The sequence below is a fragment of the Salmo trutta genome, chromosome 1, assembly GCF_901001165.1.
Source record: "Salmo trutta chromosome 1, fSalTru1.1, whole genome shotgun sequence".
NCBI lineage: Eukaryota > Metazoa > Chordata > Actinopteri > Salmoniformes > Salmonidae > Salmo > Salmo trutta.
In genome coordinates this window covers 53,636,939-53,659,596 of record NC_042957.1, presented here as the reverse complement: position 1 = coordinate 53,659,596, position 22,658 = coordinate 53,636,939, and the positions used below count along the sequence as shown (strand labels likewise).

At 44.8% G+C, this 22,658-nt stretch overlaps 1 protein-coding gene across 2 annotated transcripts; it reads right to left on the bottom strand.

Moving 5' to 3' along the window:
- Positions 1–471: 471 nt before the first annotated feature.
- LOC115200126 (trinucleotide repeat-containing gene 6B protein-like) lies at positions 472–21,691 on the bottom strand. 2 transcript variants are annotated; one of them, XM_029762903.1, is made up of 21 exons: positions 21,426–21,691; positions 19,140–19,227; positions 18,842–18,863; positions 16,813–17,172; positions 13,961–16,669; positions 13,722–13,874; positions 13,442–13,626; positions 13,250–13,312; positions 10,188–10,346; positions 9,873–10,007; positions 9,476–9,619; positions 9,171–9,272; positions 8,781–8,976; positions 8,321–8,473; positions 8,025–8,192; positions 7,762–7,905; positions 3,850–3,942; positions 3,478–3,693; positions 3,213–3,283; positions 2,621–2,760; positions 472–2,227 (listed from the first exon to the last, which is right to left on the bottom strand). In XM_029762903.1, exons 2-21 carry the CDS (start codon positions 19,194–19,196, stop codon positions 1,693–1,695), a joined length of 5,805 nt encoding a protein of 1,934 aa, XP_029618763.1. In that variant the 5' UTR covers positions 19,197–19,227; positions 21,426–21,691; the 3' UTR covers positions 472–1,692. The 2 variants fall into 2 exon arrangements, with proteins under 2 accessions (XP_029618763.1, XP_029618753.1); XM_029762893.1 differs by lacking the exon at positions 21,426–21,691 and adding an exon at positions 20,766–21,070.
- Between the last annotated feature and the right edge of the window lie 967 nt (positions 21,692–22,658).

The window sequence follows — 22,658 nt, the reverse complement described above, 5'->3', positions numbered from 1 at the left end:
GACCAGGGGTTCCCCATTGATTTTGTTAATCACTCTCTCATATTCAAAACTACAAACATTTCTCTCCACCCTATGGCAAAATTAGTAGAATTGCAGGAAATGTTCTAAAATGACTGCATGTGTGGCTATGGATGTCGGTATTCAGTCCCGCAAGCCACGAGTTCAGATTTTTTGTGGCCCCCACACCCACCAAAGTGGCCCATCTCTGGTTTTTCACATACAGGATTTAATACTCAATACTGTCATACTAATTGCACCGCAAATGATAGATCGCTGGAGAAGCGCATGCTTCTTACAGGCTGTGGCTTGTACAGTAAATAGGATTGGTTAAGATGGCATAGCAGATGGACACCGGATTATTTGAGTGCATGTGACGTGGACACAGGAACCCGTGTGTGAACGGTGTTGGGACACCTGAGGATAAGAGGCCATTCTGTATAGATGGACAATTCTCAATGACCACAAGACAAGTAGAAGCCAATACTTTCATCTTTATTATTAATCTTGTTCTTTTTGTTTAAATAAATTTCTTTGTAAAATCTCAAAACGAAACACTGAACAGGAGTGTTAAAGCCTGTCTTAATTTAAAACGATACACAACAAAACATATAAACGCACGGTAACTCTTTTCTGTGTCTTGTAAACAACCCCCCACCACTCCACAGTTTGATAAGATTTGGCATGTCCTTTTTTCAATACATATGCCTTCAGCTCTTTGTCATTAAAATGTTTATTTTTATTATTGCAGTTCGGACAATAAAAAAGACAGTCTGCAAAAAAAATATTAAAATGAGAAAAAAAAAAGCATTAGTGCCAATGTTCTTGAACAGTCAGCAGTATACCGAATGCACTCAAAACATATTTTTAGACCTTCTGTAAGCAGCCTCGCACACTAATCATGACAGGCAGTAACATGCACACTACATTATCCTCACATTCACACAGGGGTTTATCACTTGGTCTCATTCTCACTCATACACACACTGAGTATTCCACACACAGTATCCCACTCTCTGAGAAATGCAACGTTGCCTCATACTGCCAGAGTTTCAACAATTATCATAGTAACAGTAACAAACGTGATTGAGAGAAAAACAACAGTAGGAGGTCAGCATTTGAAAGGAACAATTACATTTCAGTATTCCACTGTTCAAAATAAAAACCACCATACAAAACAGAAACTAACATACACAATAAGATACAGTTCTGTCATCAATCAGAGCAGTGTGTTTGCACGTGTTTTGATTCAGTCTCCATAAGGGACATGAATGGAAACTGCAGGTTGTCCTGCATCACGTAGTTTTCCTATATGACGCGAGTAATGCTGTTACAGTGCCCATCTGTCCGAAGGCTAGTTTGTATTTGGTGTGTGCATGTGTATGTAAGTCTGTCATCAAATCACCTACTAAGCACAATGCAATCCAGCCAGTCTCTCAGACCGACAGACTTTAACTTCAGGTTCAAGTCTAGCAGTTGAAATCTTCATCTGTGGAAAAAGGCCTTACACATCTAACAGTCCCTGCATTTGTTTATATAATAGCTTAAGTCTGGCCATGAGAATGTGTGTAAGCATGTCTCACATTTCTGCTTGTGTGTTTATGTGGTTATATTTAGTCATTTATATATGTATTTGTGTGTGTTTCCCAGTGTATGTCATGTCAGTGTGTCTAAATATATACTTATGTGAAGGTGTCAGATGGAGTCAGCCCCTCCTCCCAGCAGGTCACCAGGCAACAGGGCAGCTGGGCTGCCCATTTGGTGCCTGTCCTCCATTTGGGGTGCACCCCACAAGCTGCTGCTGGAGTAACCTGGGGTCACACCACCCCAGAGCCCAGACCTCCCTGCCTCTACCCGTCCCACCCCACCCCCTACCCCTTTCCCAGCCCCGTTGGCGCTCCACTGAGCAAAAATACCAAGCCCAGGACCTTGGGCTGAGGTGGCCTCTGGAGAGCTGCCCGTACCATCCAAACTTTGCCAGCCGGAAGGCCCCACACTACCCAGAACCCCTCCTGCCCCACTGTTTCCTGCTCCTATTGCTGCTCGTTCACTCCCCGGGGAGCCCCCGCCGCTGTTGCCCATGGCTGTGCGCGTTCCTGACGAGCCCTGGGCTGCCCCTGCCGCTGGGCTGGCCCCCTCCGCACCTCCAACCTGGGAATGTGCAAAATAGCGAGCCACTTCCTCCTCACTCACAAACTCCGCCAGGATTGTGGTGTTCCCCAGAACACACCTGGAGAAAACAAAATAGGGCAGTGTCCTTTAGTAAAACAGGAAGTAGAACATTTACATTTAAGTCATTTAGCAGACGCTCTTATCCAGAGCGACTTACAAATTGGACATTTACTAGCTGAATGGTCATCAGGCTCTGATTCAGCATTATAATCTGAAGTCTTGTTTTTAAAAAAGAAAGCTCTGTGTGCGTAAATGAAAAAAAAAAATGCTCAAGATTGCAATAAAATATATTAATCATTGCAATGATATAAATCGAGCAAATACTGCTTTTTAAAACATACTGCATGGAGCTAACATTAGGGCAAATTTGTAAATCTTTCATTACAGGCGTTTGGCATTACACTAGGCAGCAGCCCGGTGTTTGTTAGTGTGTAGAGGGGTAGTAGCCTACATGTGCAGTGCACCCTGAGCCTTGGCTGCTTCCTGACGTGTGCTGTAGCGAATCAGGGCGCTGCCCTGGGTCAGGCCGAGGTGAAAGGTCAGCAGGGGGCCGTGCTGCATACAGATAGTCCGTAGTGTGGAACCGTCGATCTGTAGGGGAACAGAAAACTTAGTGGGATACCCGTGTGTCTGTGGTGGGCAAGTGTGAGACTGTAAAAGGGCGGGCAGTAGAATTAAACATTTCCCCATTCTGTTTTTCCATTAGCAGTCCTTTCATGCCAACGCCATTCATGCAATCCTTAATTGATTCAATGGATCAGCCAACCTCACAATCCAATTACACTTGTGTCACGCATGACACCGGCTCATTTGCATAGAATACACCGAAGGAGAATGCTGATGAACAAGAAATTCACACCCACCCCTCTCAATGGCCATTTTATTTAACAGCTGTGATAAATTCCACTTCGATGACGGGTCAGAAAACATACAATTCCAAATCACCCACAACATAATCCCTAGCCCCCCCCATCCTTCTGCTCATTCCCTCGCTGCTCATTGGTGCTAGTGCCAACATCTTTATCAATTCTCTCCATCTGTACCTGAGGGGTGAGGTTGCTGAGCAATAGCCAGCAGCTGCCTCTGGAGGCCACACCATCACTCCACGCTGAGCCTACGGAGGAGAGAAAGAGGGCAGTCAGAAACAAAGGATAGTCTTTCAATCTTTTTTCTGTTGTAAAGCCAGTATCTAATAAATATCTTACTACAATGAGTTCTGAAAACCCAACAGCTATAAATGGTTTTGTATCAAGTTGGCCAGGAAACAGTTAAAATCACTACAGGGTTGATCCAGATATATAATATTACCCGTCCCAAATCTTGAATCCTGACTGCCCCCGCCCTCTCCCCAGCCCCTGGCCAAACGCAGGGCTCCACTGCCCCATGGGGATGTCGAGGCCTGTTTCTGACTGGTCAGTCCAGGAGGGGGGCGTGGCAGCTGGGAACTGACGCGACTGGTCTTCCACGGCTTATTGTGTCCGATGGGCTCTGGGGGCCAGCTGGGTTTGTACTCTGAGTACTTTGCTGAGAAAACAAGCACAGCTTTCAACACACTAAAGAAATGACCAAGGGAAACATAGATCATTTCAATATATCATCAATTTACAGAGCGTTGGTTAGCAGCTCATTCTCTTAAATATTAGACTTTAAAGTTGTTCATATATTAGAGAATGTCACTACCTGTGCTGTGTGCATTGCCAAGGGGGCTGTCTGAGGCACTGTAGGGCCAGGCACCTGGTGAAGGCAGCAAGGTGTTGAGGGAGGGGTTTGGCCCTGCAACAGAGATAGGATGCGTCAAGAAATACTGCAATACAACATATGGTGTGCCTAGGGCTGTGGCAGTCATGAAACTTTGTCAGCCGGTGACTTACAATCAAGTAACTGTCGGTCTCACAGTAATTGACCGTTAATTAAACACATTTAGCATCTCCTGGCTTCCACACACAGCCTACAAGCCACCGCTGTGCACATTCCTGACGAGCCCTGGGCCACCCCTGGGCTGCCCCCCTCCGCACCTCTAACCAGGGAATGTGCAAAATAGCAAGCCACTTCCTCCTCACTCACAAACTCCACCAGGATTGTGGTGTTCCCCAGAACACAAGGGAAACATAGCTATTTTCAATAAATTATCAATTTACAGAGCTTTGGTTAGCAGCTCAGTCTCAACTATTGGACTAGACCTTAAGTTGTTCATATTAGAGAATTCCGCTACCAGTGCTGTTGCATCCCCAGTTGTGGGATGCAACAGATCCCAAATTAATACAACTACCAATATCAAAACTTTTTTTACACAATGTGGCTGACGCAACAGATCAGAAGGTTTAGCTTAAAAATGTTGATAAACGATTAGGCTATTTCTTCACATTATAAGCATAACAATGCGCACATGGTAGTAGGCTATAAGCGCAAATGTTCCATTAGTGGAAAACACCATTATTAAAAGTCACAGTGAGTACAATTATGCATGTAATGCGTTTATTATAAAAAGGTGCATTTTTAGGGTGAAACTTATCTTCCCCAAACTTGAAACTTACTCGCTGCTCATGTATGCTATTAAGGCTCTACACCCCTTATAAAACTGATTAATGTGATTAATTTTAAGAAGTTATTTGGCCACTTTAGTTGTGATACAAACCTTATTAAAACATTTTCACAAATATAATTTATCATTCACAAGTGACAGGCTAATATTGCCACAAGGGTTGCACATTTTGGGGAATATATGCAAATTAATATTAATACCATTTAAATGTATATTTTTTGCATTGGATATATTTACCATATATGTTGACAGAAACAAACATTTTACCTTATAAGTAGACAATTGCAAATGATTAAATCCTTCCAATAGAAAAAAACATTTGTTACAAGTTGAAGTTTAATTCAATGAATTGACTCTTCACATGGGATGAACAACAAAAAGGGAATTGAATGATCCATCGCATCTCCAAAAAACATTTTCAACATACATCTGTAAAATGATAGTCTAGAAACTAAAGCATTGGTTGTCTTCCTCAGAGGCTTCCATGTCTTCTCCCTGGACATCCTCAATGTCCACCACCTCTTGAACATCAGACTGAGGCCTCATCTTCATTGTCACTTTCCAACCTTGTTGAGCATGGCTCATTGTCAGGCTCAAAGCCTCAAATTTGCCCGGATGGCCACCAATTTTTCAACCCTTGTATTGGTCAGCCTGTTGCGTGCTTTGGTGTGTGTGTTCCCAAACAAGGGATTTGGAGGATGATGGAGGCAACATGAAAAAGAGCCTCAGATCCACAAAGTCCGTTCCACCAGGTGGCTGATGAGATATGTTGGCACGACTGCCATATTGCATCTCCATCCCAAAGCCCTTGCTTGGAAGTGTACTTCGCCAGACTGCCAAGAACCTTGTCCTCCCTCCAGGCCAAGGAGGCAAGACACGGTAGTGATGACACCATAGGCCTTGTTGATCTCTGCACCAGACAATGCTCTTGCCAGCATACTTGGGCTCCAACATGTACGCTGCGGCGTGTATGGGCTTCAGGCAGAAGTCTTAACGTTTTTTGATCCATTTCAGAACTGCAGTTTCCTCTGCTTGGAGAAACAGTGAAGTGGGCAGGGCAGTAGCCATTTCTTCTCATACATCTGCACGCAGAGTCTCAACGTCAGACAGGATGGCATTGTCTCCCTCAATCCGTGCAATGGCTACTGCTATAGGTTTCAGGAGTTTCAGGCTGCTTACCACTCTCCCAAAATACATCATCCAGGAGGATTTGTTTCCAAATGACGCGGTATGTAAGCAGTTGTTTCTTTGTTTCTCTCTTGTAGAGTGTATCCATTGTTTCCATGATGTCCTTGAGGAGCAGATTCAATGTATGAGCAGCACAGCCAATGGGTGTGATGTGAGGGTAGGACTTCTCCACTTTAGACCAAGCAGCCTTCATGCTCGCAGCATTGTCTGTCACCAGTGCAAATACCTTCTGTGGTCCAAGGTCATTGATGACTGCCTTCAGCTCATCTGCAATGTAGAGAACGGTGTGTGTTGCCCCTTGCGTCTGTGCTCTTGTAGAATACTGATTGAGAGGTGGCGATGACGTAGTTAATTATTCCATGCCCACGAACATTCGACCACCCATCAGAGATGATTGCAATACAGTCTGCTTTCTCTATGATTTGCTTGACCTTCACTTGAACTCTGCATCCAGAAAATGAGTAGATAAAGCATGTCTGGTTGGAGAGGTGTATGCTGGGTGAAGAACATTCAGAAATCTCTTCCAATACACATTGCCTGTGAGCATCAGAGGTGAACCAGTTGCATACACAGCTCAAGCAAGACATTCATCAGCATCTCTCCGACTACGTTCCTCCATTGAGTCAAAAATCTTCTGATTCCAAGAGGACCATGAGCTGTTGCTATCGATAAGGTATCCGATTCATCATTTTCATCTCGAAATGAAGTAGAGGTACTTTTGTCAGAGGTTGCTTGTTGTGAACGCTGAGGGAACTTTGTGCACTTGGCCAGATGATTATGCATCTTTGTTGCATTCTTCACATATGATTTGGCACAGTACTTGCAAATGTACACAGCTTTTCCTTCTACATTAGTTGCAGTGAAATGTCTCCACACATGAGATAGTGCCCGTGGAATTTTCCTGTAAAGATAAGAAAACAAAATGTAAAAAAAAAAAATACAATTCCATGTACAGATAAATAGTTAAGCAGTTAGATTAAACAACTCCTTCCTAAGATAAATGTTTAACAAAAATGAAACATGTATGGAAACAGGTGAATTAACACTCCTCAGTTAGCAGGCTCAAGCAAGCTAAAACCCACATGGAAGAAAAAACTAACTAGCAGAAATTGTTAACAAGTTAGAAATGATTTAAACACTTTTCTGTAGGCTACTATTTACTAGTTACAAAAAACCATGTATGTCATAAAATATATTCACCCCATCCAGTATTGTAATCAAAACTTACCAGAAAGCATGTAGTCCTTGGCTCAGACAGTGTAGTAGTGTGGGCTCAACAGCATCTCATTAGTGTGCAAGATCTTGAGAATCAGCTGCACATGTGATGGAAGAATGCACTGTACATGCAGAGGGTTGCAATTCCATTGAATTGGGGATAGTGTTACCAAAATATGCCACAGGACCTAGAATTGCCTTAAATGTATCCTACAAAAAAATGGTTCACTGTTTAAGCTAACTTTTTTGATGAATTTAAGCAAAATTCCCAAAATTCCAGGGCTCAACTTCCCATGGTAAATTTCCAGACATTTACCAACCCTTTGCAACCCTACTTGTCACCCATCAGACTATTCTTGATTTAATCTTGTCTTTACATGTACCAAATAATATATATTTGTGAAATTTGTTTTGATTTAGAACAGACCACTGTCGTGCACCTGTACCAAAACAGGGGCAGCGGGATTTTTTTAATGTTGTCTATGCACTTAAATATCGAATGGAGGATGCTTTTCCCACCAGGCAGTTTGACTGCCTTCGTGACCGCCAGTGTGGCAGTAATACGGTCACGGCAACAGCCCAAGGTGTGCCAATAAGTATTGAATGAGATTAAACCTATACAAAAGCAGTGATTAAACAGTGAGTACCTGTGTTGTCTCGCAGTAACTGGTGGTCAGAGTCACTGAGGCTGGAGGGTCCATGGGAGCCCAGAACACTGCCAGGGGTCACATAAGGGTCAGACTCCGGGTCGGCACTCTGGATGCCTTTCCAGGGCACTCCAGGCTGGAACTCTGTCACCACAGAAACGACTACTGAGCTTGGCAATATTTACATTTTTTGGAACTGCAATGTTTCATATGTCCAATTCAAAATTGTGCATTAGGCCCTTGGGGTACTGAAAGCAACTTACCTGGGGGCCAGCTGGATGTCCCAGTCATGGTGCCCATCTTGCTTCCAGGGGTACGGTGCCAGTTGTCAGAAGGGCCCTGAGGGGGCATTCCCAAATCATCAACCCCGAGCAACTCATACTGTGAATATGGGGAGCCCTCTCGAACTTTCATGGCCATGGGTAAAGGACCTGCAATAGCACACGACAAAAACAGATATACAAATAATTTGTCAGTTTGACATGGCATTTCCTTTTATGGCTTTATATTGGTATGATTATTCATGTCATTTGCTAGACATTGGATTTTAATGACTCACCATTCTTGTGATGGGCTGTATCTGGGGGAGAGGGGGCCGGAGAGTGACCCTCCATCATCCATTTGAAGCGGGACTGCTGCCCTCCTCCATCCTTCACCCCCCCCACCATGGAGCCCAGCTCCAGCCCAGACAGGTTGCCTCCGGGAGAAAGCCCTGAGATACCGGGAAAAACATGGTCAGATGGTGCAGTCATGAGCAAATATGATGGCTGTGTTGATAAAACTTGGGCCAGCGTAATCCCCCTGAAATCAAACATCACAGAATAGCTGCTTGGGGATTTAAATGAAAGACTTTCGTCACGGCAACAGTGATATACGAGCTACTGTTTACACAAATTAGTTGGATATGATTTAGTAATGGTTTGCCTTTGACGTCATACTGAGTAGACTGCTCTAAACTGACAGATTGGACTGAGATGTGTCAGAGAGATAATAACGAAGACCAAACCTAAGCAACTTACCAGAGTACATCCCCTGTGTTTTGGCATGAAGATCTGACAAGGGCCCACCCATACCAGGGTGGGGCATCGAGTCTGCCATCGGCTGTTTTGGTGCCCCTCCAAGAGATGGGGACAGTTTGGAGCTCCCACTGCCTCCGCCTACCACTCCCTGTTGTTGCTGTCTCTGTTGTTGCAGAATAGCCATGATTCTAGCCAGCTATGGAGACATGGGGTAAGAGAAAAGATTGAAAACTATGTACATAAACAAAACATTGCATCAAGAGACTAAAGACAAGCTGGCTAGAAAGCTACTACTTGCCGAAAGTCGAGAACAACTATTGCATCTAATATTTAAATTAGTCTGGACTGCTATAGTGATAAGGCACTACACTACTATGGGACGTTCAGTACCTGCTGTGGATCAGGCTGCTGGCGTATAGACTGGGGCAACTTCCTCTGGTTCTGCAGGAGCTGCTGCTGCTGTTGCTGCTGCTGCAGAAGGAGCTGACAAGCCTGGGGGGGTATGGAGTTGGCAGGCACAAAGTAGTTTTACTATTCGATTCCACTGAGAGAGCCAGTATAGTAGCAGTTTTACTGTGGCAATTACTTGATATCCAATCAATACAAGATTATTAGAATTACTGAGCAAATTTGAAAACTGTGATAAATGGTTCAGACGGCCTGAACCACAACTTCGAGGGAGAGACAATATTTACCAGGTGGAACTGCTGCACATGGGGGTAAATGTTACTAAGTACTGCAAGTTGCTGTGGGGAGAGCTGAGGTGGGAACACCCCTCCTCCGACTCCTCCAACACTGCTGCCAGGAGAGGGTATCTGCTTTAGCATGGGGCCCGGCACCTGTGAGGTAAAATAAAATAAAAATGAAGCATCACCATGTGTATTAGCACTGTGGACACTGGAGAAAGAAAAATGCTCTCTTGGATATAGAATCTAGAGTTTTGTTATACAACAAGGCCAATATTCCAAAATGGTAATCTAAAGACAAGCTAGAAAATATGTTATTGAATGCTAGAGCACCTGCTCATACCCAACGTGGAACAACTTTCTAAATAAACACTAATATTCATGAGGTACAACACAGGTAACGTACCTGCGCAGACAAGAATTGATGAGGGACTTGTCCACGTAACCCTTGGGAGGGATTCATGGGATGCATCCCAGGCTGGTGCATTCCCCGAGACTGAGGCATCCCACCGCTGCCACCAAATAAACCATGACCACCCATCTGGAACGATGGATATACAGAAAAGTAGTTAAATATGAAATTATAAAAAGGAAAAGTGAGAGCTGCTAAAAAGGAAAATATCTATAAAGTTAGTTGACAAAAAAAGCTAGCTGATGTTAGCTGGCTAGCTAATGATAGCGTCAACATATCTAGCCTCCTTCACAGGAGTATGACTCTTACCTTGTCACTGTAAGGCCCCATGTCGCCAGGCCCCATGTCTTTGGAACTGGGCATACGGTAGCCGCCTCCACCTCTTCCTCCTCTCCGCATTTCACCGCTGTAGTCATTCATCCCTCTCTTATCTCCTTCCAATTTTTTATCAAGACTCAAGTCCTCGCCCTATTAAAAGAGTAGGACGCTTGAGTTCTTACTCAGTGTGATCAAAGACTTAGTAACTTAGTTGTCACGATCTGGTTAACCATCACTACAAACACTTATGTTTTTAGCATTTATTAACTTAAGGATATCTTCAGAACTACCCATTTCTCAACATCTTGAGAACTGATGCTACTTAGCTAGTTCCAGATGGCTAACGTTAGCTACTAGCCATGCTAGCATGTAATTACATTCCAAATCATGGTGAGATACTATGTGCATCCACAAATAATAAACCATATAAATTCATGCAAAAAACTGCAACGCCTCTACTCCTGTGGGGTTGGTGGAGTATGGGAACCGTGCGCACATCTACTGTATGCAGTGCTCATTTCACCCCTTAGAACTTCGATGGCTTAGTAAACCAGTGGAAGGCAGGATTCGGAATGAAACCAGGTGTGCCGAGCGTTATTTGTGAAGAATGCAAGCTCTATTTCAGGGTTCCCCAACTGGTGGCCTTATTTGGGTCAAGTTCTGGCATGCAAAAATAACAAAATTAGATGGCTTACTAAGATACCAGTATATGCAGTTAATATTATTTGATAACTAGTTAGATGTCATTATGTATTTCCAAAACTTTGGTTTACTTTAATGTAGCTGTAAGATAGGTGTTGACAGCAACTGGCTGACTCAAACAGCGCTAACAAAATGTTCCCTCTAAGCTGGGCGCATGCCACACAGATCCCCGGGACTGCCGCGCAGAAATATCAGCCCACAGAGAGATGCACAAGATTGAACTTCACTGCTCTAGAAAGTTGAGTGGTCACCAACTGGTCAATCATGATCGACCAGTTAATCGTGTAGGCATTGCTAGTCTAGTTCCTATTTTTACCGCTGTTGCCGGAAAGCGCACCCCGATTCAGCTGCCCTGTGCGCCAGGTAGGAGAACTGTTGCCATTTTGAACCGTTTTATTTGTCTTAAGGCACAATCTCTGCCTTCCTGGTGGGCCCAGAGAGCAAATCAAGTGCACTATAGGTCTACCACTGGCCAATCGGGTGGCTCATATAACCGTGTCTGCAGTAACGTAGCAGGCATAAAAGGAAGCTACAGCAAAGTTGATACTGAGTTTTCAAAACCATGACGAGACCCAACGAATATAGCAAAGATAGAATTTTTTTATGAGTGGGTTCAAGTTTAACTCAGCGCTGTCAACACTTTGTATTCAATACTTTTAAAAGCCATAAAATTAGCGTTCTTCCCATTTCCACTCAGTGCTACAACATGCACTGCAGCAGTAACGAATGAGTGGGAAAGTATATATAGACTTGGGTTATTATTAGCGGCTTGGGTTGTTTTAATAGAGGAATATTTCACTTTCTCTGTTCATAGGAGTAACATGAATTTGTGCAATAATGCGGTGCCATCAGCTAGAAGACTCCTTTTTTGGTCAGTGGAGGAAAGGGAGAACGGAGGGATGTTAAGAGGCTGTATGCTGCTCCCTCCCTCCGCTGAGACTGACCATCAAATGCCGACCCCATAAGAACAGTAAAATAAAAAGCTAATTATTTAAATGTACGCTCACGCAGCCATGTCTCACAAGTAATATAACAATGGATCTACTACCAGTGTGATCATATAGCCTACCTCAAATTTTTTTCAATAAATATTTTAAAATGGCCCAAACAAAAATGCTTTGGCAGGTCAATTCAAGCAAAGTAAATATGTGGTGATAACGTATTGGGCCTAAAGCTTACTGCACAAACCTGATAGCTACAGTACTGTTTTTAACTGGTTAATGTTGCATAGGTTATGTTTAAAGTCAGGTAAAAAACAAATTCTGAGCAGTAGATCTCAGCTTGCATTTTGACTCAGAAAAGGTTGGTGACCACTGTTCTAGTTTACCCTGTTAACACTATCAACGTTTCCCTTTACTGTGGTAATTGTGATCGAATCAACGCAATACTATCCACGTTCAATGCAACATACCGAAACAAAACGAACTATGCAAGAGATTGTTATGTAGGCAGAACGCATCCGAGTAGAATACTATTGCATTGACACTCACTACTCAGCCAGGGGCAGCATAAAACAAATCAGAGCTGCAGTAGCTCTATATGCAAATAGACCATTGCGATATATGGATCTGCGCCATTTACTTTGAACTGGACTGTGTTTACGGCATGAGCGGTCATGAGTAGATGGGGTTGTTTTGAGATCAAAGCGAGAGCTGCATGTAGCCATGTGCACATTTTGCTCATATTTTTTTATCCTTTATTTAACTAGGCAAGTCAGTTAAGAACAAATGCTTAATAACAATGACGGCTTACCCCGGCCAAACCCCCCTATGGGACTCCCAATCACGTCTGGATGTGATACAGCCTGGATTCAAACCAGGGACTGTGTAGTGAAGCCTCTTGCACTGAGATGAAGTGCCTTAGACCGCTGGGCCACTCAGGAGCTCCTTTGCTAGTTACTAAGTTATTAGCCCAGTTATAGGTCATTTGTAGTCAGTAATAGGGGAGTGATTGCTTCCTACAAGAGAACAAAACCTGTACATTTCTAGACACCTTTGAAAGACGAGTCAGGTACAGACCTTTTTTGTCTTAAAGGGGCAGTGTTGTATTTTGAGTCAGGCTTGAATAAGATAAGTAGCCAATAGGCAGAGGGCTTGCATTATTGGGAATAGACTGGCTTGCCGGGTCCTCCATATTAACTAACACCCCGCAAATGTTTTTTCCAGCATTCTGATAAGTTCTATGTAATAACTCGAAAAAATGAAAAGTGAGGTGTAACTTTGTATTGGGACTTTTGATGAGTATTCTAATGCAAATCCATGTTATATGTGGTTACGTTTATGCTACCTACCCTTCAACAGAAAATGCATCGTCACCATCCTTTCATCCGAGACATAATTAATAGGGCTTACCATGAGTCCCATATTTTGGAATTGTCGTGTCATTGGGTTCATCCAGTTGTCTCCACCTCCACCCTTTAGGGAACAAACAGAAACCTGCAATGTAGCTAAACATAATCTCTCAATCAGAAAGATGTCTTTCATAGTTCAACAGTGTAGGATATAAAAACAAAATTGAGCAAGCAGACCCTAATCACAACATACCTTGATGTTGCCTCTCTTTCCCCCGGGGCCTTGCCCCCAGCCACCAGAGTTGTAGTTGCTACTGGTCTGTGAGCCTGTGCTGTTCCAAACTCCACCAACGTCCTCCTCATCATCCCAACTGGAGTGTCGAGAGGCTGTAACTGGGCCCTCTCCTTTGCCCCAGCTCTCTTGCACTGACTTTGAGCCTATGGGACATGCAAAAAGGGGTCATGCAATGTCCTAAGGAGTAACAACCACCAGCACATTTGCCTTACGCTGAAAACTCCTTGAAGCGTCTTACCAGATTTAGAGGGGTTTCCCCAACCAGCAGCTTTGCTTGAGTTATCTGGGTCTCCCCAGCCAGATGGTGCATCAGAAGTCTGCCCCCAAGAAGCGGTACCATTATCCACAGATTGTCCAACGAGGTTGCCACCCCCTCCCCACATACCTGGGCCTGGTAATACAGAGAAGACCATATTAAAGAATCTCCCAGAAATGCAAGTTGTTGGCCTTTGAAGGAATAAGTCGGGCATAGCTTACCCATTCCAGGTGCATTGCCAGGGTTTGAGTCATGGTTAGCTGGGATCGCAGGCTGTCTCCTTGGTGGTGGCTGTTGTACGGATGTAGGTGGTCCCTGTTGAGTTTGGCCTTGAAGTGGCGGTGGCGGACCAGAGGGGGCACTATTTTTGTCCCACAGGTTCACATTCTTGCTGTTGTAGCAGGTAGGATCGCCCCAGGCTGAAGTGCCATCGTCAATCTCCATCTTGCGGCTGATGGACTGAGGGGAGGGCTCCTCCCACCCGCTGGGCTCAGGGGCCTCAGCAGGCCCAACGGGGATCTGAGGGATGGGGCCAGCAGTCCAGCCCGAGCTTTGGTTCTGATTCTGGGTGGAAGGACCTCCTGACCTGCCCAAGCCTCCTGGTGGCTGTTGGGTCTGTGATTGGTGTTGCTGTTGATTTGGGGCTTTCAGTGTTGCCGCTTGGCTGTTTGGTATCTGTGCTGAATGCGGCTTCATGCACCAGTCCTGGTGCGGTTTGCCGCCCATGTCACCTCCACTTCCCCAACTCCTCTGTGGGCCTCCCTCATCTATGTTACCCCAAGATCCCTTACCCGTGTTGCCTCCACCTCTGCCCCTCCCTTCCCCCCAGCCTCCACTGACTGTCTTGGGTTCACGCTGCACCCAGTTGCCTCCCCCTCTTTGTCCCCATCCACCTCCCTCCCTACCCATCTCTTTCCAACCCCCTGCAGTCCCCTTCTCCTCCTGACCACCTCCCCAGCCACTCCCTCTTCCACCACCCTGTTCTCCAAAATCTCTCCAGTTACTTCCTCCGCCCCCTCTGCGGTCTCTCCCCTCCTGCTCCTCACTGCCCCAGCCTTTGCCATGGCTCTCTGAAGTACTGATGTCGCCCCAGGCTCCACTCGTCTTTCCCTGGCTGCCATCAATATCTTCCACTGGCGTCCTGGAGGCAGCAGAATTCCGCATGTTGGATGGTGGAGCACAATTTGACTCGTCATCCCAGCCACCCTTTGATGGTACAGGGCCAGGACCAGTGTTCATAGTAGGCATGTGGGCCCCAGCAGATGGATCAGTAGTCATTGTGCTGTTGCTTGCGGGGTAAGTAGAAGACCGGCCAGTAGAATTAACGGCTTGAGATGGAAATGCAGGGGAACTGCTTCCCTCATTTTGACTGGCTGCTCCTATATCCAGGTCCCAGGCCACATTCTGCTGTACCTGGGTCTGCCCCCATCCGGTGTTGGACAGCACCCTGGGATCCAGGTCCGACCGGCTGAGCATGCTTTGTAAGGCCACTTCAGGGTTGGGGGGTGGGTTGCTGGAGCGGTGGCGGGAAAGCTCCTGGTGCCGATTGTGACTCCCAGCCCTGGACCCTCCTCCACTGGAGCATGAGGGGCCTCCACTTCCTCTGCCACATTGACCTGCCCATTCCCCCACAGCATCAACCCCTTTCTGATTGTCCCAAGCTGTTGTCATAGAAGCAAATGTTGGTGAGGCAGACTCCTGGGATATGCCGCCGCCGCCGCCACCACCACCTCCGCTACCTCCACTGCTGCTGCTGCTGCTCTCGCCTCCACCGCTACTTCCTATTGCTGGGTTGCTGGAACCCCTGACACCTGTCGACCCCTGTGTACCGCCCCAACCCTCCTCTGTAGCCCCATCCCATGCTCCCTGAGATACCACTGGGGTATTTGAGCTAACATCATTTCCCCTGACCCATTCCTCATTTCCTGCTAACCCAGCTTTCTCACCTTGGCTGCCGAAGCCCCACACGTTGGCCTCCTCCCCCTGAGCTGCATCTCCCCCTAATCTGTCCCACCCGTCAGTCTTAGAGGCACCTGTGTTGAGGTTAGAGGGGGGAGGCAAGGCTCTCCATGAAGAGGAAGAGGTTGTGGAGGAGGATGACGAGGCAGAGAGATTCCCGCTCCCTCCAACAACCCCACTGTCCACAAGGTCTCTGCCTCCTTGATTTGGTCCTTCTCCAAGCTCCAGCCCCAAGCCCCCCCAGTCCCCATGGAGATGCGCTCCATCCCTGGCAGGCATTTCATGGAGTTGGTGCTGATGACTAGCTTGATTCACAGAGGAGAGTGGATGAGTATGGGTGGTACTGGCAGAGAAGGATGTTGTGATGGATGAGGGCACAGCTTCGGTGGTAGCTGCACCAACCCCTGTCGTTCCATCCTGCACAAGGGCAGGCCAGGCTGAAGGGTTGGCATTAGGGGTGAAGTTGGCACCAGGAATTCCACTGTTCACACTAAGAGGGCTCTCCTGAGCCCCAGGAAGAAAGGAGACTTTGGAATTGTTGCGCACTAGCCCCTCTGTTGTTGCTGCTGCAGCCACTCCAATTCCAGGCTGACTGGAAGAGCCCCACACGACACCAGACAGGACACATTCAGTGAGTGACGAGGGGGAAGAGTGGGGGGGGGAGGGACTGTCTGAACTCCCAACTCCTCCTGCCCTCAGATGCTGTTGGGTGCATTTGTCAGTCCGTGAGGCACTGCTGTTGTTGGGGCCATCCAGCTCTGCTCCCTCAGTAACCACTCTATCTCCACCCACGATGCTGGGCCACTCTTCAAGGTCACTCCCATCCACTATCACCTTCTCCCAGCCCTGAGAAGGGGGCTGGCCGCCAGAGCCCACCCCCCATCTGGAATTTGCATAAGTTGAAGAAGCAGCGACTGAAGATGAGGGTGAGGCGTGGGGGGGTGAAGGAGAAGGTGACCCCAGATTGGGATCTGTAGATAATGAGCAAATATACTTTGTTAACTTGAGGACCGTGTTAAGGTTAAAACAGCATGTAAATTACACTTGGACAAATATTCATTTTGCTGCCAACTTCAGATCCAAACCACATCCTTTCATTTCAATGTTGACCCACCTGTGGATCCAGATGTGGTTGCATTGGGGGCATCTCCCTGTGAAAGAGGGGGTGTGTCTCCCCTACCGCTGCCTCCCCCCAGCAGCATGCAGGACAGTGGTGGCTGGCCTCTCTTCAGAAGCACTTTGTGGTCCTGCTGGCAGCGGAATCGTGGGGGCACCTCTCTGGGCATATAGCGCTGAGTTCCGGTGGGGGGCTGTCCGTTGGCCACAGCCGCCCGGTTTGCATTGTTCCCGCCCGGAGGAACAGCGAACCCAGCTGCAGGGCAGGGGGACGATGGTGGAGTGGGGCCAGGGCTGGGAGACACAGAGCCAGGAGTGGCTAGTGACTGTGTGGAGGTGGCCTTGGTTGATTCTGGCACTTAATGAAAATTAAATGAATGAACCACGTCAATAAAGTCAAAGCTGGAATGCATCCTAATGCTATGTAACAATATAAACGTTACTATTTCCTCCCTCATCCTTATCTTATTTGATGAAAGGAAGGGGTGTTACAGATGTACAGTACCAGTCAAAAGTTAACACCTACTCATTCCAGGGTTTTTCTTTATTTTTACATTGTAGAATAACAGTGAAGACATCGAAACTATGAAATAAACACATGGATTCACATATAAAATTATAACTTAATTTTGTTTCTATTTGAGATTCTTCAAAGTAGCCACACTTTGCGCAAAGCTATCATCATGGCATTCTCTCAACAAGCTTCATGAGGTAGTGACATGGAATCAATTAATTAAAAGTTAAGAAGGAAAGAAATTCCACAAATGAATACATTTGAGCCAATCAGTTATGTTGTGACAAGGTAGGGGTGGTATACAGAAGATAGCCCTATTTGGTAAAAGAACAAGACCAAAGACCAAGAACAGTTCAAATAAGCAAACAGAAATGAAAGTCCACCGTTACTTTAAGACATCGTCAGTCAATACAGAACATTAAGAACATTTAAGTGCAGTCAAAAACCATCAAGCTCTATGATGAAACTGGCTCTCATGAGGACCACCAGAGTTACCTCTGCTGCAGAGAATAAGTTCATTAGAGTTAACTGCACCTCAGATTGCAGTCCAAATAGGAGAATGCGTGAACCAGGCCTTCATGGTCGAATTGCTGCAAAGAAACCGGCACACAATTGGCCCAGCGTCATCTGGGTTAGGCAGTCATTGTAAATAAGAATGTGTTCTTAACTGACTTGCCTAGTTAAATAAATAAAATATATAAAAAAACACTACTAATGGACACCAATAAGAAGAAGAGACTTGCTTGGGCCAAGAAACAAGAGCAATAGACATTAGACCAGTGGAAATCTGTCCTTTGGTTTGGAGTCCAAATTTGAGATTTTTAGTTCCAACCGACGTGACTTCATAAGACGCAGAGTAGGTGAACGTATGATCTCCACATGTGTGGTTCCCACTGTGCAGCATGGAGGTGGTGTGATGGTGCTTTGCTGGTGACACTGATTTATTTCGAATTCAAGGCACACTTAACCAGCATGGTTACCAAGGCAATGCGCCATCTCATCTGGTTTGCGCTTAGTGGGACTGTTTTTCAACAGGACAATGACCCAAAACACACCAGGCTGTGTAAGGGCTATTTGACCAAGACAGAGAGTGATGGAGTGCTGCATCAGATCACCTGGCCTTGACCCAATTGGGATGAGTTGGGCCGCAGAGTGAAGGAAAAGCAACAATAAGTGCTCAGCATATGTGGGAACTCCTTCAAGACTGTTGGAAAAGCATTCCAGGTGAAGCTGGTTGAGAGAATGCCAAGAGTGTGCAAAGCTGTCAGCAAGGCAAAGGGTGGCTACTTTGAAGAATCTAAAATATAAATTAGATTTTGAAGAATCTAAAATATAAATTATATTGATTTGTTTAACACTGATTGCTACATGATTCCATGAGTTATTTCCGAGTTTTGACATCTTCACAATTATTCTACAATTTAGAAAAATAAATAAAAACCCTTGAATGAGTAGGTGTGTCAAAACTTTTGACTGGTACTGTATATACAGGACTACAACAAAAAAAACATACCTTTGACTTTTTGTTCAGTCACCTGAAAGTATAGAAGACCGTCAGTGCCATGAAACAGCCCACACATTACTGTAATGAATGTCAAGCGCAAATACCACAAGCAACTATGGAGCGAAGGCCAAGTAACTCATTATTGCCGTCACGACTACAACTAAAACACAGCCAGAACAGTGTGGCTCTGACTTTCAATGGGCCATGAAACTGGATCAAACACCAGACAATTCTGTTTTGAGGAACATACCAGAGCACTCTGAATTATGTAGGCCTAATTTCCAGATGAAAAGTGGATATTATATACCTTCTGGGAAGATTCCCTTTTCTTTTTATCCTCTTTCTTCTTTTTCTTGTCTTCCATGAACTGCTGTTCCCTTTCCTGATTCTCCTATCTGGACACATTTAAATGGATGTGGGCATTGATATTGGGCGACAAGCATCAACATCAAGTTACATACATTTGCTGCGACTTGCCTAAAAACGTTTTATCAACAGTTTATCAAAATTAACTCTTACACAATTAGTTAATGTTGTCTGAACTATAGTATTAAGCAGACACAACCTTGGCAACAGTGTGGTAGCCACCCTGAATTATTCATTTTCAAGCAAACGATTTCAACTCCAAACATGCACACCAACAGAGAGGAAATGTAAGACTGGGCAGTACCTGACTGGTAGATAAGAGAACCCGTTTGCTGGTAGAAATATTTAATTATCACGTAGGTCAAAGCCTAACGAACTAGTAGAGATGGCGAGAAGGTGAGTGTGTGCAGGATAGAGCGAGCTAGTTGGCTAAATGGGTCAGGTATCACGGGGTGGCATTTAGTTTTAGTCCCCCTGTTTGACTCAGCTTTACAAAAGCGCTCCACTGAAAACGCTAGTAAGCTGAAAATGTGGTCTTTTGAGAGCATGTATGGGAAACAAAAACAAAGCAAGTTTGCGCTATGGGAGGCATTTTGGCAATTTGGACAAGAGCTTGTCCAAATTGCGTAGTAGTAGTCTAGTCTGTAAATACAATTTAAGGACGGCAGTCAAGTTAAGCCGCTCAAAATTGTCAGAGGTAAAGAACTAGCTAGCAAGCAATCTAATGTTAGAGTACAAAAACAAACAAAAAAACAATTCCAATAATAGCTAACGTTACATTATGCTAGCTAGTGCCACTTAATACAAATCAGCTAGCAGAAGCTTGCTTGGGGGTATCGCTCTGCCGTTTGCCAGGGCCTTTTCCAGCCTCGAGCTCGAGTACAGAGTAGCCCCAATCTGGACAACCGGTGGCGTTGGACTTAAAAAACGGACTACGCGAGAACCAAGTCACGTAACGACACAAATGTGTGTTAACCTAGCTAACTAAATTGTTAAAATAGTATTGACACTAACTAGCTGTAAGATAGCGCTTTCGTGCGAGCGACTTTGACGTCGTTAACTGCTGCTCAAAGGTAAAGTCAAGTAGGGAACACGGCGTACAGCTGCCGGTTTGCTAACCAGCTCCCATAGCTAAGCTCCATACATAGTTTAAAAAATAAATAAATACAAAATAAATAAAAAAACATCCATACATATCGGCTACAGAGATATACTGTTGATTAGCTGAGTATTGCGTGCCTATCAAAAATAGTTAATGGCAATGTTAATTGAATTGTGTGTTTCTCAAAATTATTCATACATACACACACACTAAACAATATTGCTTCATAGCATGACTTGTCTGTTCAATCAACTGTCGTTTCTGGACTGATGTGACTGACAAGGCCAAAGAAGCTACGATAAAACTTCAGTGACGTTCTCTATAGCTAACTTAGCTGACTGACGTTAGCTAGCTGTCGCTTATAACGTAACAAGGAAAGAAAAAACCCAATAGCACACACATTTTACAACATTGTAATGAACAACCTAACGTTACATCGTGTGAAATAATGTTTTAGTTACTCACCTCAGGAATCACAAACATAAAGTACTTTGTGAAATTCTTGCAGACCTAGTTAGCTAAAGCTAGTTTAGCAATCTAACGGTAGTTCAAGGCTAAACCGAATAAGAAATAACATTACCAAAAGGCGAAATGTTAACAATCGAGAAATTCAATTAACGTATATCCTTTCGTACGAATGTAGTTTAAGCTGTAAACTACACATGCATAACCTCTTGTTGGTTGCAAAGCGCTGTGAGGTCGGTTAGTTTACTATCGGCCATTTTGCTTCTCTGTGCAGTATGTGTTGTTGACCATAGGGATGGGGGCTGGATGGATATCTGCACTCTGCAGCAAGGGGGCGTATTCTCTCCCAAGCGTGACGTCATTTACATCCAATTAGCCAGAGTGTTATCAGAGATGACACTTCTCAAGTTTGGTAGAAAAAGTTGTAAGCCAAAGCAACAGTACAGGACCAAAACTAGACAGTGGAAACTGAACAACCTCTGCCATAACTCAGTGAACTTAGATATTGCAAAACAAAAACTCATCAATAACCTAGTCCGTTCTCATCTTTGGTTTACAGTCAGCTCCCGAATGAGATAATGTATAATCAATGCATTCACTCTCTTTTCTTCATCATACCTTTTCCAGAACACAAAGTATTATCTTTATCGTAAGACTGACCTCAAAATACCAGCCTCATTTGACTGCTTATTTATACCCTCTTGTAATGTGACATTTCCTCATGTTGTTGTTTTTCTCTTTTGTTGCCTAGTGGCGTCCGCATGCTTCCCAGACGGAACAGTTCTTGCATATATTATGATGACATTTTTTGACGTTTTTGTTTGTTATGGACCTCGGCATGTTTTTTTTCAGCAGTTCGGGCACACCATTTTTTTCTCTCGAGGCAAGCGGAAGTCGGTCGATGAAGTCTACGCCCCCTCGTCGGCGATTGGTCAACAGTAGGGATACTTCAATGATGTGCGGTCTCAAAGAGAAAATGATCGTCCTCATCCATATTTATTCCCTTTTTAGTTTTTTATTTAACCTTTATTTAACTAGGCAAGTCACTTGAGAAATACTGCACCAAATATCCTAGTCAAATGCAAAATTGCGTGACTAAAATTTCCTTAACAAAAACGTCAACTTTAATGAAAAATGTATTTGAGTTATGCGGGGTTCAAAACTGGTAACTCGGAAATCTCCTACTTCCGACTTCAGTCCATTGGAAACAACTGGGAACTCGGAAAAAACGAGCTCCGACGGGAAAAATCGACTTGAACGGTCATCCAACACGGAATTCCATATCGTGAACGAAGGGTACTTTCTATAGCTCCGACTTTCCAACCTTAGGATCACTGACGTCATGATTTGACCTCGGATTTTTCCGAGTTCCCAGGTGATTTGACCTCGGCATTATTATATCTCTGCGGTATCATCATGCTTTATCCTAAAATGTGGTCTGAGGTGCCGTATGGATGGTGTGACGCAATTGCGGGTCTCCAGAGGCATGCAGAGGTCAAATTGAGTGGAGGGTTGATTGGTTGACAGTAGATGAGAGGGGGGAGGTCCTAGATATACACAAACGCACTTTCTTGACAACTTCCTTCACAACAGCTCTGTGCTGCTCTGCAAAGCACAAACAATATGTTTGCTCTGACTTCTGCGGAGGCCGCATTGCAGTAAATACTGTATGGTCAATGCAGGTGACGTATTGACCATGCAGCGCCTTTAAGCTCTCGTTTTTTCCGAGTTTCCAGTTGTCCAGAAAGCAACATTCTAAAGGCCAAAAGTTTTCCTAACCATAAAGCAGTTTATGTACTTTATTTTTAGAATAACTTTCAAAAGCTATTGTATTGTGACTAGTGACCAAAGGCAAATGTAGGCAAACCGCAACTACTAATATTAATGTCTATG

Excerpts from the sequence above, each read along its gene's own strand:
- LOC115200126 (XM_029762903.1), bottom strand. The coding sequence starts at position 19,196 with ATGGAAGACAAGAAAAAGAAGAAAGAGGATAAAAAGAAAAGGGAATCT. Across the intron at positions 17,173-18,841 it reads GACTGAACAAAAAGTCAAAG|TGCCAGAATCAACCAAGGCC; the intron begins GTATGTTTTTTT and ends ATTTTCATTAAG. Across the intron at positions 10,008-10,187 it reads TGGGGCCTTACAGTGACAAG|ATGGGTGGTCATGGTTTATT; the intron begins GTAAGAGTCATA and ends CCATCGTTCCAG.